General features: G+C 42.3%; 1 protein-coding gene and 1 non-coding gene across 2 annotated transcripts; both read left to right on the top strand.

The window, feature by feature from the left end:
- Positions 1-9,718: 9,718 nt before the first annotated feature.
- On the top strand, positions 9,719-11,411 carry LOC123127965 (high mobility group B protein 4). The gene is made up of 7 exons (XM_044547844.1): positions 9,719-9,955; positions 10,064-10,156; positions 10,278-10,335; positions 10,422-10,466; positions 10,733-10,810; positions 10,896-10,976; positions 11,083-11,411. Exons 1-7 carry the CDS (start codon positions 9,915-9,917, stop codon positions 11,104-11,106), a joined length of 420 nt encoding a protein of 139 aa, XP_044403779.1. The 5' UTR covers positions 9,719-9,914; the 3' UTR covers positions 11,107-11,411.
- A 550-nt stretch (positions 11,412-11,961) lies between these two features.
- On the top strand, positions 11,962-12,033 carry TRNAT-CGU (transfer RNA threonine (anticodon CGU)). Its single transcript has one exon. It is a non-coding gene; the product is annotated as a tRNA-Thr (tRNA).
- Positions 12,034-13,368: the final 1,335 nt, after the last annotated feature.

A 13,368-nucleotide genomic window follows, 5' to 3' on the forward strand; every position in this document is an offset into this window, starting at 1 on the left:
GCCGCTGCACGCTCGCCGAGGTTCGCCGCCGCCTCGAAATCCGCGCCATTTTTTTTATTTTTTTCGAAAAACCGTTCGGTTTTTCCGTCGGTTTTTTTAGATTCGTTTTTTTAATAGATCGGTTTTCTCGGTTTATTTAAATAGTGAGCGTTTGTCCGTTCGTTCGTTCTAGCGAACATTCGTCGTTTTTGTTTTTCTCGGATTAAATCCGCGATTTTTCTAATCGCGATTCCTGATCCGATTTTCTTTTTAGTATAATTTTTCGCTCGTTTATCGGAATCAGGCGATTCAAGCGCCTGGAGTTTCATCTCGAAACCCTCTATCCGTTTAACCAACTTAAACAAGATTTTGCTACTGTAAAATTTGCCCTAGATCCAGATTAGTAGAATGAAGTTGTTTTCTTTCGCCGTTTGACTTTTGTTGCTTTGTTCGATTTGATTTTTTTGCCAACCGGAGTTCTTAAGTTGAACCTTCTGGTCAGTTCTCTTATTTGAGTTTTACCCATGCATTAGATGAGTACTTATTGTATGCTTGTTTGTTTGTTTGCGATAGAGTACCCGGAGTGCGCCACTTGTTACTTCGAATCGCTAGGTTTCGCGAATCTTCAACAAGGCAAGTAACACTTTGATCATACCTTTTCTACTACCCAGTTTTATTGCATTAGATCAAATCTTCACACATTGCATGATTAGGATCTAATTAAATTGTGGGATGGGAAGTAGATGAGGTAGTACCTATTACTTGTTTATTATCAAACCTTTGGGAGTTACTTCTGCGTTTGCTTATTATGCCATGCTATGCTAGTAGACGTGGATTGGGTGAGTGATATCCATGACAGATGTGAGTTTTGTTAATTAATGGTTTATCTAAGGTGGCAACTTAAACACACATCTGGGTGGATTGAGGCACCTGGGTATTCCAGGACTTGCCTGTTTTCTTTTGGACCGCCACCCAGGCTCAAAGGGATCATGTGACTATTCATACTAGAAACTTCTGTGTGCAGCCACAAGCTATTGTGGGCTCTAGCATAGTTGACTAATTTGTGCGAACTCTTATAGTAGTAGACTAGCAGATGTAGGGGATGTAGGTGGTACGGTCTACCCGATCGTAAGGTGCTAGCGCTTCTGAAAGACTATGTCTCGGTCATCCGTCTTCTCAAACATCATGTAGTGCGAGAAACCAAACGTAGGCGATCGAGTCTTGTGGGGAAAAGTGCGCAAACCTCTGCAGAGTGTAATAAACTAATCATGGTTAGCCGTGTCCCCGGTTATGGACATCTTGAGTATCTAGTACCTGGATTATCATGTGAATCTCAACATCTTACCCTAAATTAATTTTGTTGGGCTTTGTTTAATGATGATGCTTAATTGGGATTGAGAATGATGTCAACCATTCTCAGTGTTTAACAACTACCATGATAGTAATTAAATTTATTCCTTTGAAGTAGGGAAAAATTGGCTTTACGCAAAACTGTAACCATAGAGCTTTCCACCAACCAAATATGCATATAGTATAGTTGTTTCATTCCATTATTCTCTATGTGTCACCTTGCCAGCATATTCCATGTGCTGACCCGTTTCGGGCTGCAACGTTAATGTTGCAGACTTTTCAGACGATGATTAAGGAGTTTTTAGGTCGTGGTTCTATACTCAGTGATGCCGTTGGAGTTGATGGACTCACTCATCTTCCAAGCCTTCCGCTGTTATCGTTATTAGATGGCCTTAAGCCATATTTATTGTAATAAGTTCTCTATGGAGACACTCGATGTAATAAGTGTGTGATTGCTACTCTGTTATAAGTCCTCCGAGTACTGTGTGGTGTCAGCATTACTGATCCAGGGATTACACTGGAGCACAAAGATCAGACTGTTTGAGGTCTGGTCGCTACATTAATGCCCAATATGTAAGCAGCTTCACCGAGATCTTTCATTGAAAAACTCTTATTCAAGTATCCCTTTATGCTATCCAGAAATTCTATATCATTTCCGATTAGTAATATGTCATCTACATATAATATCATAAATGCTACAGAGCTCCCACTCACTTTCTTGTAAATACAGGCTTCTCCAAAAGTCTGTACAAAACCAAATGCTTTGATCACACTATCAAAGCGTTTATTCCAACTCCGAGAAGCTTGCACCAGTCCATAAATGGATCGCTAGAGCTTGCACACTTTGTTAGCTCCCTTTGGATAGACAAAATCTTCCGGTTACATCATATACAACTCTTCTTCTAGAAATCCATTCAGGAATGCAGTTTTGACATCCATCTGCCAAATTTCATAATCATAAAATGCGGCAATTGCTAACATGATTCGGACAGACTTAAGCATCGCTACGGGTGAGAAGGTCTCATCGTAGTCAATCCCTTGAACTTGTCGAAAACCTTTTGCGACAAGTCGAGCTTTGTAGACAGTAACATTACCGTTAGCGTCAGTCTTCTTCTTGAAGATCCATTTATTCTCAATTGCTTGCCGATCATTGGGCAAGTCAACCAAAGTCCATACTTTGTTCTCATACATGGATCCCATCTCAGATTTCATGGCTTCAAGCCATTTTGCGGAATTTGGGCTCACCATCGCTTCTCCATAGTTCGTAGGTTCATCATGATCTAGTAGCATGACTTCCAGAATAGGATTACCGCACCACTCTGGTGTGGATCTTACTCTGGTTGATCTACGAGGTTCAGTAGTATCTTGTTCTGAAGTTTCATGATCATTATCATTAGCTTCCTCACTAATTGGTGTAGGTGTCACAAAAACTGATTTCTGTGATGTACTACTTTCCAATAAGGGAGCATGTACAGTTACCTCATCAAGTTCTACTTTCCTCCCACTCACTTCTTTCGAGAGAAACTCCTTCTCTAGAAAGTTTCCGAATTTAGCAACAAAAGTCTTGCCTTCGGATCTGTGATAGAAGGTGTATCCAATAGTTTCCTTTGGATATCCTATGAAGGTTTCTCCGATTTGGGTTCGAGCTTATCAGGTTGAAACTTTTTCACATAAGCATCGCAACCCCAAACTTTCAGAAACGACAACTTTGGTTTCTTGCCAAACCATAGTTCATAAGGCGTCGTCTCAACGGATTTTGATGGTGCCCTATTTAACATGAATGCGGCCGTCTCTAGAGCATAACCCCAAAACGATAGCGGTAAATCAGTAAGAGACATCATAGATCGCACCATATCTAGTAAAGTATGATTACGACGTTCAGATACACCATTACGCTGTGGTGTACCGGGTGGCGTGAGTTGCGAAACTATTCCGCATTGTTTCAAATGTACACCAAACTCGTAACTCAAATATTCTCCTCCACGATTAGATCGTATGAATTTTATTTTCTTGTTACGATGATTTTCAACTTCACTCTGAAATTCTTTGAACTTTTCAAATGTTTCAGACTTATGTTTCATTAAGTAGATATACCCATATCTGCTTAAGTCATCTGTGAAGGTGAGAAAATAACGATATCCGCCACGAGCCTCAACATTCATCAGACCACATACATCTATATGTATGATTTCCAACAAATCTGTTGCTCTCTCCATAGTACCGGAGAAAGGTGTTTTTGTCATCTTACCCATAAGGCACGGTTCGCAAGTACCAAGTGATTCATAATCAAGTGGTTCCAAAAGTCCATCAGTATGGAGTTTCTTCATGCGCTTTACACCGATATGACCCAAACGGCAGTGCCACAAATAAGTTGCACTATCATTATCAACTCTGCATCTTTTGGCTTCAACATTATGAATATGTGTGTCACTACTATCGAGATTTAATAAGAATAGACCACTCTTTAAGGGTGCATGACCATAAAAGATATTACTCATATAAATAGAACAACCATTATTCTCTGATTTAAATGAATAACCGTCTCGCATCAAACAAGATCCAGATATAATGTTCATGCTTAACGCTGGCACCAAATAACAATTATTTAGGTCTAATACTAATCCCGAAGGTAGATGTAGAGGTAGCATGCCGACCGCAATCACATCGACTTTGGAACCATTTCCCACGCGCATCGTCACCTCGTCCTTAGCCAATCTTCGCTTAATCCGTAGTCCCTGTTTCGAGTTGCAAATGTTAGCAACAGAACCAATATCAAATACCCAGGTGCTACTGCGAGCATTAGTAAGTTACACATCAATAACATGTATATCACATATACCTTTGTTCACCTTGCCATCCTTCTTATCCGCCAACTACTTGGGGCAGTTCCGCTTCCAGTGACCAGTCTGCTTGCAGTAGAAGCACTCAGTTTCAGGCTTAGGTCCAGGTTTGGGTTTCTTCTCTTGAGTAGCAACTTGCTTGCTGTTCTTTTTGAAGTTCCCCTTCTTCTTCCCTTTGCCCTTTTTTCTTGAAACTAGTGGTCTTGTTGACCATCAACACTTGATGCTCCTTCTTGATTTCTACCTCCGCAGCTTTTAGCATTGCGAAGAGCTTGGGAATAGTCTTGTTCATCCCTTGCATATTATAGTTCATCACGAAGCTCTTGTAGCTTGGTGGCAGTGATTGGAGAATTCTGTCAATGATGCAATCATCTGGAAGATTAACTCCCAAATGAATCAAGTGATTATTATACCCAGACATTTTGAGTATATGCTCACTGACAGATCTGTTCTCCTCCATCTTGCAGCTATAGAACTTATTGGAGACTTCATATCTCTCAATCCGGGCATTTGCTTGAAATATTAACTTCAACGCCTGGAACATCTCATATGCTCCATGACGTTCAAAACGTCGTTGAAGTCCCGATTCTAAGCCGTAAAACATGGCACACTGAACTATCGAGTAGTCATCAGCTTTGCTCTGCCAGACGTTCATAACATCTGGTGTTGCTCCAGCAGCAGGCCTGGCACCCAGCGGTGCTTCCAAGACGTAATTCTTCTGTCCAGTAATGAGGATAATCCTCAAGTTACGGACCCCGTCCGTGTAATTGCTACCATCATCTTTCAACTTTGCTTTCTCAAGGAACGCATTAAAATTCAACGGAACAACAACACGGGCCATCTATCTACAATCAAACATAAACAAGCAAGATACTATCAGGTACTAAGTTCATGATAAATTTAGGTTCAATTAATCATATTACTAAAGAACCCCCACTTAGATAGACATCCCTCTAATCCTCTAAGTGATTACGTGATCCAAATCAACTAAACCATGTCCGATCATCACGTGAGATGGAGTAGTTTCATTGGTGAACATCACTATGTTGATCATATCTACTATATGATTCACGCTCGACCTTTCGGTCTCCGTGTTCCGATGCCATATTTGCATATGCTTGGCTCGTCAAGTATAACCTGAGTATTCTGCGTGTGCAACTGTTTTGCACCCGTTGTATTTGAACGTAGAGTCTATCACACCCGATCATCACGTGGTGTCTTAGCATGAAGAACTTTCGCAACGGTGCATACTCAGGGAGAACACTTCTTGATAATTAGTGAGAGATCATCTTAAAATGCTACCGTCAAACAAAGCAATATAAGATGCATAAAAGATAAACATCACATGCAATCAATATAAGTGATATGATATGGCCATCATCATCTTGTGCTTGTGATCTCCATCTTCGAAGCACCGTCATGATCACCATCGTCACCGGCGCGACACCTTGATCACCATCGTAGCATCGTTGTCGTCTTGCCAATCTTATGCTTCCACGACTATCGCTACCGCTTAGTGATAAAGTTAAGCATTACAGTGCAATTGCATTGCATACAATGAAGCGACAACCATATGGCTCCTGCCAGTTGCCGATAACTTGGTTACAAAACATGATCATCTCATACAATAAAATTTAGCATCATGTATTGACCATATCACATCACAACATGCCCTGCAAAAACAAGTTAGACGTCCTCTACTTTGTTGTTGCAAGTTTTACGTGGCTGCTACGGACTTAAGTAAGAACCAATCTTACCTACGCATCAAAACCACAACAATTGTTTGTCAAGTTCATGCTGTTTTAACCTTCGCAAGGACCGGGCGTAGCCACACTCGGTTCAACTAAAGTTGGAGAAACTGACACCCGCTAGCCACCTTTGTGCAAAGCACGTTGGGAGAACCGGTCTCGTGTAAGCGTACGCGTAATGTCGGTCCGGGTCGCTTCGTCCAACAATACCGCCGAACCAAAGTATGACATGCTGGTAAGCAGTATGACTTATATCGCCCACAACTCACTTGTGTTCTACTCGTGCATATAACATCAACACATGTAACCTAGGCTCGGATGCCACTGTTGGGGAACGTAGTAATTTCAAAAAAATTCCTACGCACACGCAAGATCATGGTGATGCATAGCAACGAGAGGGGAGAGTGTGATCTACGTACCCTTGTAGACCGACAGCGGAAGCGTTAGCACAACGCGGTTGATGTAGTCGTACGTCTTCACGGCCCGACCAATCAAGCACCGAACTACGGCACCTCCGAGTTTTAGCACACGTTCAGCTCGATGACGATCCCCAGACTCTGATCCAGCAAAGTGTCGGGGAAGAGTTCCGTCAGCACGACGGCATGGTGACGATCTTGATGTTCTACCGTCGCAGGGCTTCGCCTAAGCACCGCTACAATATTATCGAGGATTATGGTGGAAGGGGGCACCGCACATGGCTAAGAAAACGATCACGTGGATCAACTTGTGTCTGTAGGGGTGCCCCCTACCCCCGTATATAAAGGAGCAAGGGGAGGAGGCCGGCCGGCCCTATTGGCGCGCCAAGGAGGAGTCCTCCTCCTAGTAGGAGTAGGAGGGGAAAGGAAGTGGGGAGGGAGAAGGAAAGGGGGGCGCCACCCCCCTCTCCTAGTCCAATTCGGACCAGGGGGAGGAGGCACGCGGCCCACCCTGGTTGTCCTTCTCTCTCTCCACTAAGGCCCATATGGCCCATTACTTCTCCCGGGGGGGTTCCGCTAACCCTCCGGCACTCCGGTTTTCTCCGAAATCACCCGGAACATTTCCGGTGTCCGAATATAGCCATCCAATATATCAATCTTTATGTCTCGACCATTTCGAGACTCCTCGTTATGTCCGTGATCACATCCGGGACTCCGAACTAACTTCGGTACATCAAAACTCGTAAACTCATAATATAACTGTCATCGAAACCTTAAACGTGCGGACCCTACGGGTTCGAGAACAATGTAGACATGACCGAGACATGTCTCCGGTCAATAACCAATAGCGGAACCTGGATGCTCATATTGGCTCCCACATATTCTATGAAGATCTTTATCGGTCAGACCGCATAACAACATACGTTGTTCCCTTTGTCATTGGTATGTTACTTGCCCGAGATTCGATCGTCGGTATCTCAATACCTAGTTCAATCTCGTTACCGTCAAGTCTCTTTACTCGTTTCGTAATACATCATCTCGTAACTAACTCATTAGTTGCAATGCTTGCAAGGCTTATGTGATGTGCATTACCGAGAGGGCCCAGAGATACCTCTCCGACAATCGGAGTGACAAATCCTAATCTCGAAATACGCCAACCCAACATTTACCTTTGGAGACACCTGTAGAGCTCCTTTATAATCACCTAGTTACGTTGTGACGTTTGGTAGCACACAAAGTGTTCCTCTGGCAAACGGGAGTTGCACAATCTCATAGTCATAGGAACATGTATAAGTCATGAAGAAAGCAATAACAACATACTAAACGATCGGGTGCTAAGCTAATGGAATGGGTCATGTCAATCACATCATTCTCCTAATAATGTGATCCCGTTAATCAAATGACAACACATGTCTATGGTTAGGAAACATAACCATCTTTGATTAACGAGCTAGTCAAGTAGAGGCATACTAGTGACATTTAGTTTGTCTATGTATTCACACAAGTATTATGTTTCCGGATAATACAATTCTAGCATGAATAATAAACATTTATCATGATATAAGGAAATAAAATAATAACATTATTATTGCCTCTAGGGCATATTTCCTTCAGTTGATAGTCTTCAAGCGGGTCCATATGGGTCGGGTGCTTATTTCTTGCCTAAGTTTTTACAACTCTTGTTCTTGAACTATTAGCTTTTGAGTTGTAACACTTAAACTTGATGGTCGTCTGCCACTTTTGCTGCTACCTTATGATGCGATGATAAATCCCGCATGAAGTCATTCTGCAGACGCTCATTTCTCATTATGCATTTCGTTATCTTCATTACATTTGTGTATGCAAGATGAATGGTCTCCATGTGTTGAAGAGGATCTCCACAAAGCAAAACCTGCCATGTGCAGCTGCATTCAAAAGCAAAACATTTATATGCACATCTTCAGGGGGAGCCTCTTCCAACCTATGAAGACAATGCCCATGTACTTTAATTTTTCACATACTTTTATCCCTATTGAAAACTTCAACCAGTTTGTCATCAATCACCAAAAAGGAAGAGATTGTAAGTGCATCTAGTACCACCCCTAGTTGGTTTTGGAGTATTGACGACAAACATGGTTGAGGGACTAATGTGTTCGTGAGAATTGCAGGATAACACGGGTAGTAGTCCCTCATTGATACGATTTACCCACCAGAGATGACCCCTAAAAATGTATGAAGACATTGAAGACAATGGTGGTTCGTGAAGACATTCACGTTAAAGATAGTGACTTGTGAAGACATTCACTTGAAGACTATGGAGTGCGAAGACATGGTTTCTTTCGTAGTTCCATTTTCTTCTTTATTGAGTGATATGAACCATCGAACTGTTAAGTGGGGTCCAAATGAATAAAGTCAGATGACTGAAGTGATGCTCAACCAAAATCCTATGTCTTCGAACGAAGACAATGAGAGCGAATCTTATCCAGAGTTGGATGAGTCAGCTTTGATTGCAGCCCAAGCCAAGTTGCCGCGTGTGTTTGAAATCCGACTGTTGGAGACGTGTTGGTTCCTTAGTGACCCAGGGTCATTTCGGACATATCATGTCGGGTTGCCTCCTGGCTATAAATAGCCCATCCCCTACACCATAAATTGGTGGCTGCTCCGAGTTAGTGCACGACTTTTGTCGTTTAAGAGCAACCCACCTCCGAAGCCTTTGAGAGCGAGATCCTTGCGAGGACAAAACCCAAAACATCCAGAGCGAAAAGAGTGTTAGATATCATTGACGTTTTTTTGTCCGCGTGACCTGAAAACTTGTTACACTTGAGGATTGTGCATCCTTCAGCCGGTTAGGCGTCATGTTCTGAGAATCCAAAAGTCATTGTGGATCGTCGGTGAATGGAGTCTGTGAATATTTAAAAGTCTACCTTGAAGACTTACTAGAGTGATTGGGTAAGGACTAGGTGTCCTTAACTCAAGGGAATAAGGTGAAGACACATTCTTCTGAGTTCAATCTCAGCCTCCCTAAGTAGATGTACAATTGTCACAGCAACTGAAACTGGTCTACCAAATCCTTGTCTTCCTCAAGCTACTAGTTTTATCCCTTTCCTTTTTTACATTTCAATTTGTCTTCGTGAAGTCTTTGCTTGCTTGCCTAATCCATTTGAATTTGACTTTACTATGCAAAGGCGATTGGAAAGTGCTACGGAAGGGAAGAGGAAATGTGGGTAGGGTTTCCAGATCTTACCTGAAGGAACGAAAAAAAAATGACGAGCATTTTGTGCCCAAACATCATCGCAACGGGCAGCATATGCTTTGGTTGTGCGCAATGCGAACCCTGCTGCGCCCACGCATACCCTCAATCAAGAAACCAAAAAGACAGCGCCCACGCGTCGCAGCGTCTGCACCCACCGAACCCATCGCTGTCCCCTTTCCCCCGTTTCACGCCCGCCCACGCGGCCCCGCACCGCACAACGGCTCGCCACAAAGCCAACAAACCCAGCAGCCCCAGCCCTTTCCGCCTCCCCCCGCTCCCAAACCAAGCCCCGCCCCCGTTCTGTCCCTCCGCAAAACCCTAGCTCCGTACACGCGCGGCGACCTCCACCATGAAGGGCAAGGCCGACACCTCCAAGAAGGGCGAGGGCAGGTAAGATCTCCGCCTCTTTCGAAACTCCGCGAGGAAGGGTGCGGGGATCTCCGCCGTGGCCGGACATTTCACATCTGTGTAGGTTGTCTGACTGGTTGGTTCTTGCAGGCTCAAGGCCGCCGGCGGCGCCAGCAAGAGGAAGAAGGACGCCGCTGCCGCTGGCAAGCCCAAGCGCCCACCCTCCGCCTTCTTCGTCTTCATGTGAGCCCTGGCTCTCTAGCCCTGCTATTCCATCTCCCAGATCTCCAGATCTGTTCTACTTCTTGTTCAGCTTTGGTGGTTTCGTCCGGGTTTCTTAGTATATCTCGTGCCTGTTTCGCAGGTCTGAGTTCAGGCAGCAGTACAACGCGGAGAACCCCAACAACAAGAGTGTCGCCAACGTGAGCCACCTTACCCTGTTTTCTTCTCACTTTTATCTTCGCTTGTATAGACATCTCAAGCTGCCTTTGCCGTGCTGAGTGATTAGGTGAGCAAGGCGGCGGGTGAGAAGTGGAGAGCTATGTCTGATGAGGTGAGTGCATCTTTCAATGCTCAAACAGTCTCTGCATAGATCTTTCCTAGTGAACTTACCTGTTACTGTACTTTCTAAACATTCCTAAGCTGCACATAATTACAGCTTTTGTTCTTCAATGTATGTTTATGTGAAGTGGCTCTGTTGTAACTGAATAGTTAAATGCAATCTGCACATCTGTTTGTTCCAATAAACAACATATTCGTTACCGGGTGGCATGATAAATGTACTGTATATTTGGTTTATTGACCGGTTTAATTTGTTAGGACAAAGCACCTTATGTGGAAAAGGCTGAACAGAAGAAGAAGGACTATGAGAAGACCAAAGCCACCTTTGATAACAAGGTAACCTTGGGATCATGGTGCATGTTCGTCCAATTGTGAAGGTTACAAAGTTTTAGTGCTAATTTGACGTATCTAATTCTTTCAGGAGAGTGCGAGCTCCAAGAAGGCCAAGACTCAGAACGATGAGGAGGTCAAATCTGAGGTCGAAGATGAGGGTAGCGATGAGGTATAAACATTGAGCATTTTGGTTGATGGTTGGTTTATGTTTGTAGCGCCCAATGATGTTTACCCGCTAGTGCTTTTAGTGACACTCTTGATTTTTCTGTCTGCAGGAAAACGAGGACGATGATGAGTAAATAGTGTATCAGAGTATGAGGTAGCAAATTGGGTGTTGGGTCCCCGCTTAGTGTACTAGTTTGCTATCCTGCTATCCTCAGTGTTAGATGATGAGATTTGGAAGTAGATGTTGTGTTTGTGTGTTAAGGGGGCCCTTTTAGACTTGTGGACTCATGGTTTGAGAAGTTGCTTAGTAGTGTATTAGCAGAGAGGAAGCTGAGAATGCTACCAGCTGTTCCAATGCTTTTCTCTTGCTAACCACCTGTGTAAGAACTTGTTTTCATTCGCTAATCTGATGACTGCCCAGCCATTGGCTCTTGGTTAATTTCGCCTTAAATTTGTCGTGGTTACTTCTTCTGTGTGCTACTGTGTGTAATCTATCTGCTTCGTTTGGCTTTTTGTAACTCGGTTGAATTCTTAGCTGTGACTTCATCTGCCCGAGTCTGTTGGTGATATTTGGTGTTTGCTGGGATTATTTCCGAGCTACAGAGTAGAATATGAACTACTCCTAGATTAGTGGGGCTGAGAACGTATTGTATAATTTGCTAATCTGCTGTTTGAGAATTGGCCGGTGTTGCTCTTTCTGGACGACATTTCAATGATGCTGGCACGGGACAAACAACTTGTCCAGGCGAGATGCAAATGGTAACTGCATTTTTGGGCAATATGAGAAGCCGTGTCCCATCCAGCGCGGATCTCTGCCGGTTTGCTTCAAGAGAAGCTCTATTTGTTGATCTCGTCATGGCGTCTAACTGCAGGTAGCGGTGCGGCCGCAGGGTTGCCTAGATGCTGCAAAACAGCAGATGCTGGTTAGGAGACGCAGCCGCTCAGGATAATGCGAATATTAATAACGCGATTTATAACTCGTCGTCTACGCTTCCGTAGCATAGTGGTAGTGCGTTCGCTTCGTAAGCGAAAGGTCGTGAGTTCGATCCTCACCGGGAGCATATTTTTTTGGCCTCAAGATTTTGGTAAAGGTTCTCTCCCCTTCGTTCAGTCCTACGCTTTCCTCTTCCTCTCCCATTTTGACTTTTTCTCTCGCGAAAACCGCCTCAAACACATTATAACAAGCATTAAAGTTTCTTTTCCCGCATCCCACATTTGCACAAATACTGTGATTCTCAAGCAGACTTAAGTTTTGAAGATCAAATGGGGATGTCAAATTGAAGTACCAAATGAAGAGAAGCGAATGATATGATCCAAGAGTTAGCTATATTTTATATTTATTATATGATAAAACAGTATAACTGGGTCGATAAACCCCTAACTTTCTTTAATGTAGTCTTATACAGGATGTAATTATTGTTTGATATCAATAAAAAGAGCCATGACAGGCTTCCCTAGGGAAAAAAACGCAACACTGCACATCCCACTCCGTGCATACCGTAACATTGTACGGCCGAAATTTATCCTAATCAACCTAACAAAAAGGTGTAGGATGAAAATTGATCCTAATCAGTTCAAAACAGGCATATGTCTCGACGGATAAAAGGCATTGGAGTAAATGATTATGAACTGGGAGATGTAGAGAATTATTTAATTTTACGCACGACAAACATTTAAATATCTCACAACAAAATGGCATATCCAATTGTTCCTTAGCTACAGTACATGGATAGTATTCTTCCAATGTGCATGAATCATTGTTTGAACTTCACAGTCTTTTAAGTGTGATTTCTTTTGATCTGGTCAACAAAAACTTTCACCGATAATTAATAAATCATTTGAAAAAAATGTTGTACAAGTATTTCAAAAAATCTAGCCAAGCATTGGGAAAATGTTAAATGTGTATAGATTAAATATTGACCATACATTAAAAATAGTGATTTTTATTATTGTATATTAAAATATTAATAAGTCATTTGAAAAATGTTAATCAAGCATTTGACAAATTGTTAAATGTGTATAGAAAAATGTTGACCATGCATTCAAATAATATTTATCTTGCATTTGGAAAAATGTTGATAAAGCATTTGAAAAATGTTAAACGTGCATAGAAAAAATGTTGACCATTTATTAGAAAAATATTAATTTTGCACTTCAAAAATTTTAATCAAGAATTTGAAAAAGTTTAAAGTGCGTATAAAAAAATATTGACCATGAATTCAAAGAATGTTAATCTTGTATTTAAAAAATATTAATCTAGCATTTAAAAAATATGCATAGAAAAATGTTGACTATGTATAAAAAATGTTAAATTTGTATTGGAAAGATGTAAACATGTATTAGAAAAAATGCTGTTGACATATAAAAAAAATGTAGAATGAAAATCCAAACTAACC

This window comes from Triticum aestivum, chromosome 6A (assembly GCF_018294505.1).
Source record: "Triticum aestivum cultivar Chinese Spring chromosome 6A, IWGSC CS RefSeq v2.1, whole genome shotgun sequence".
Lineage (NCBI taxonomy): Eukaryota > Viridiplantae > Streptophyta > Magnoliopsida > Poales > Poaceae > Triticum > Triticum aestivum.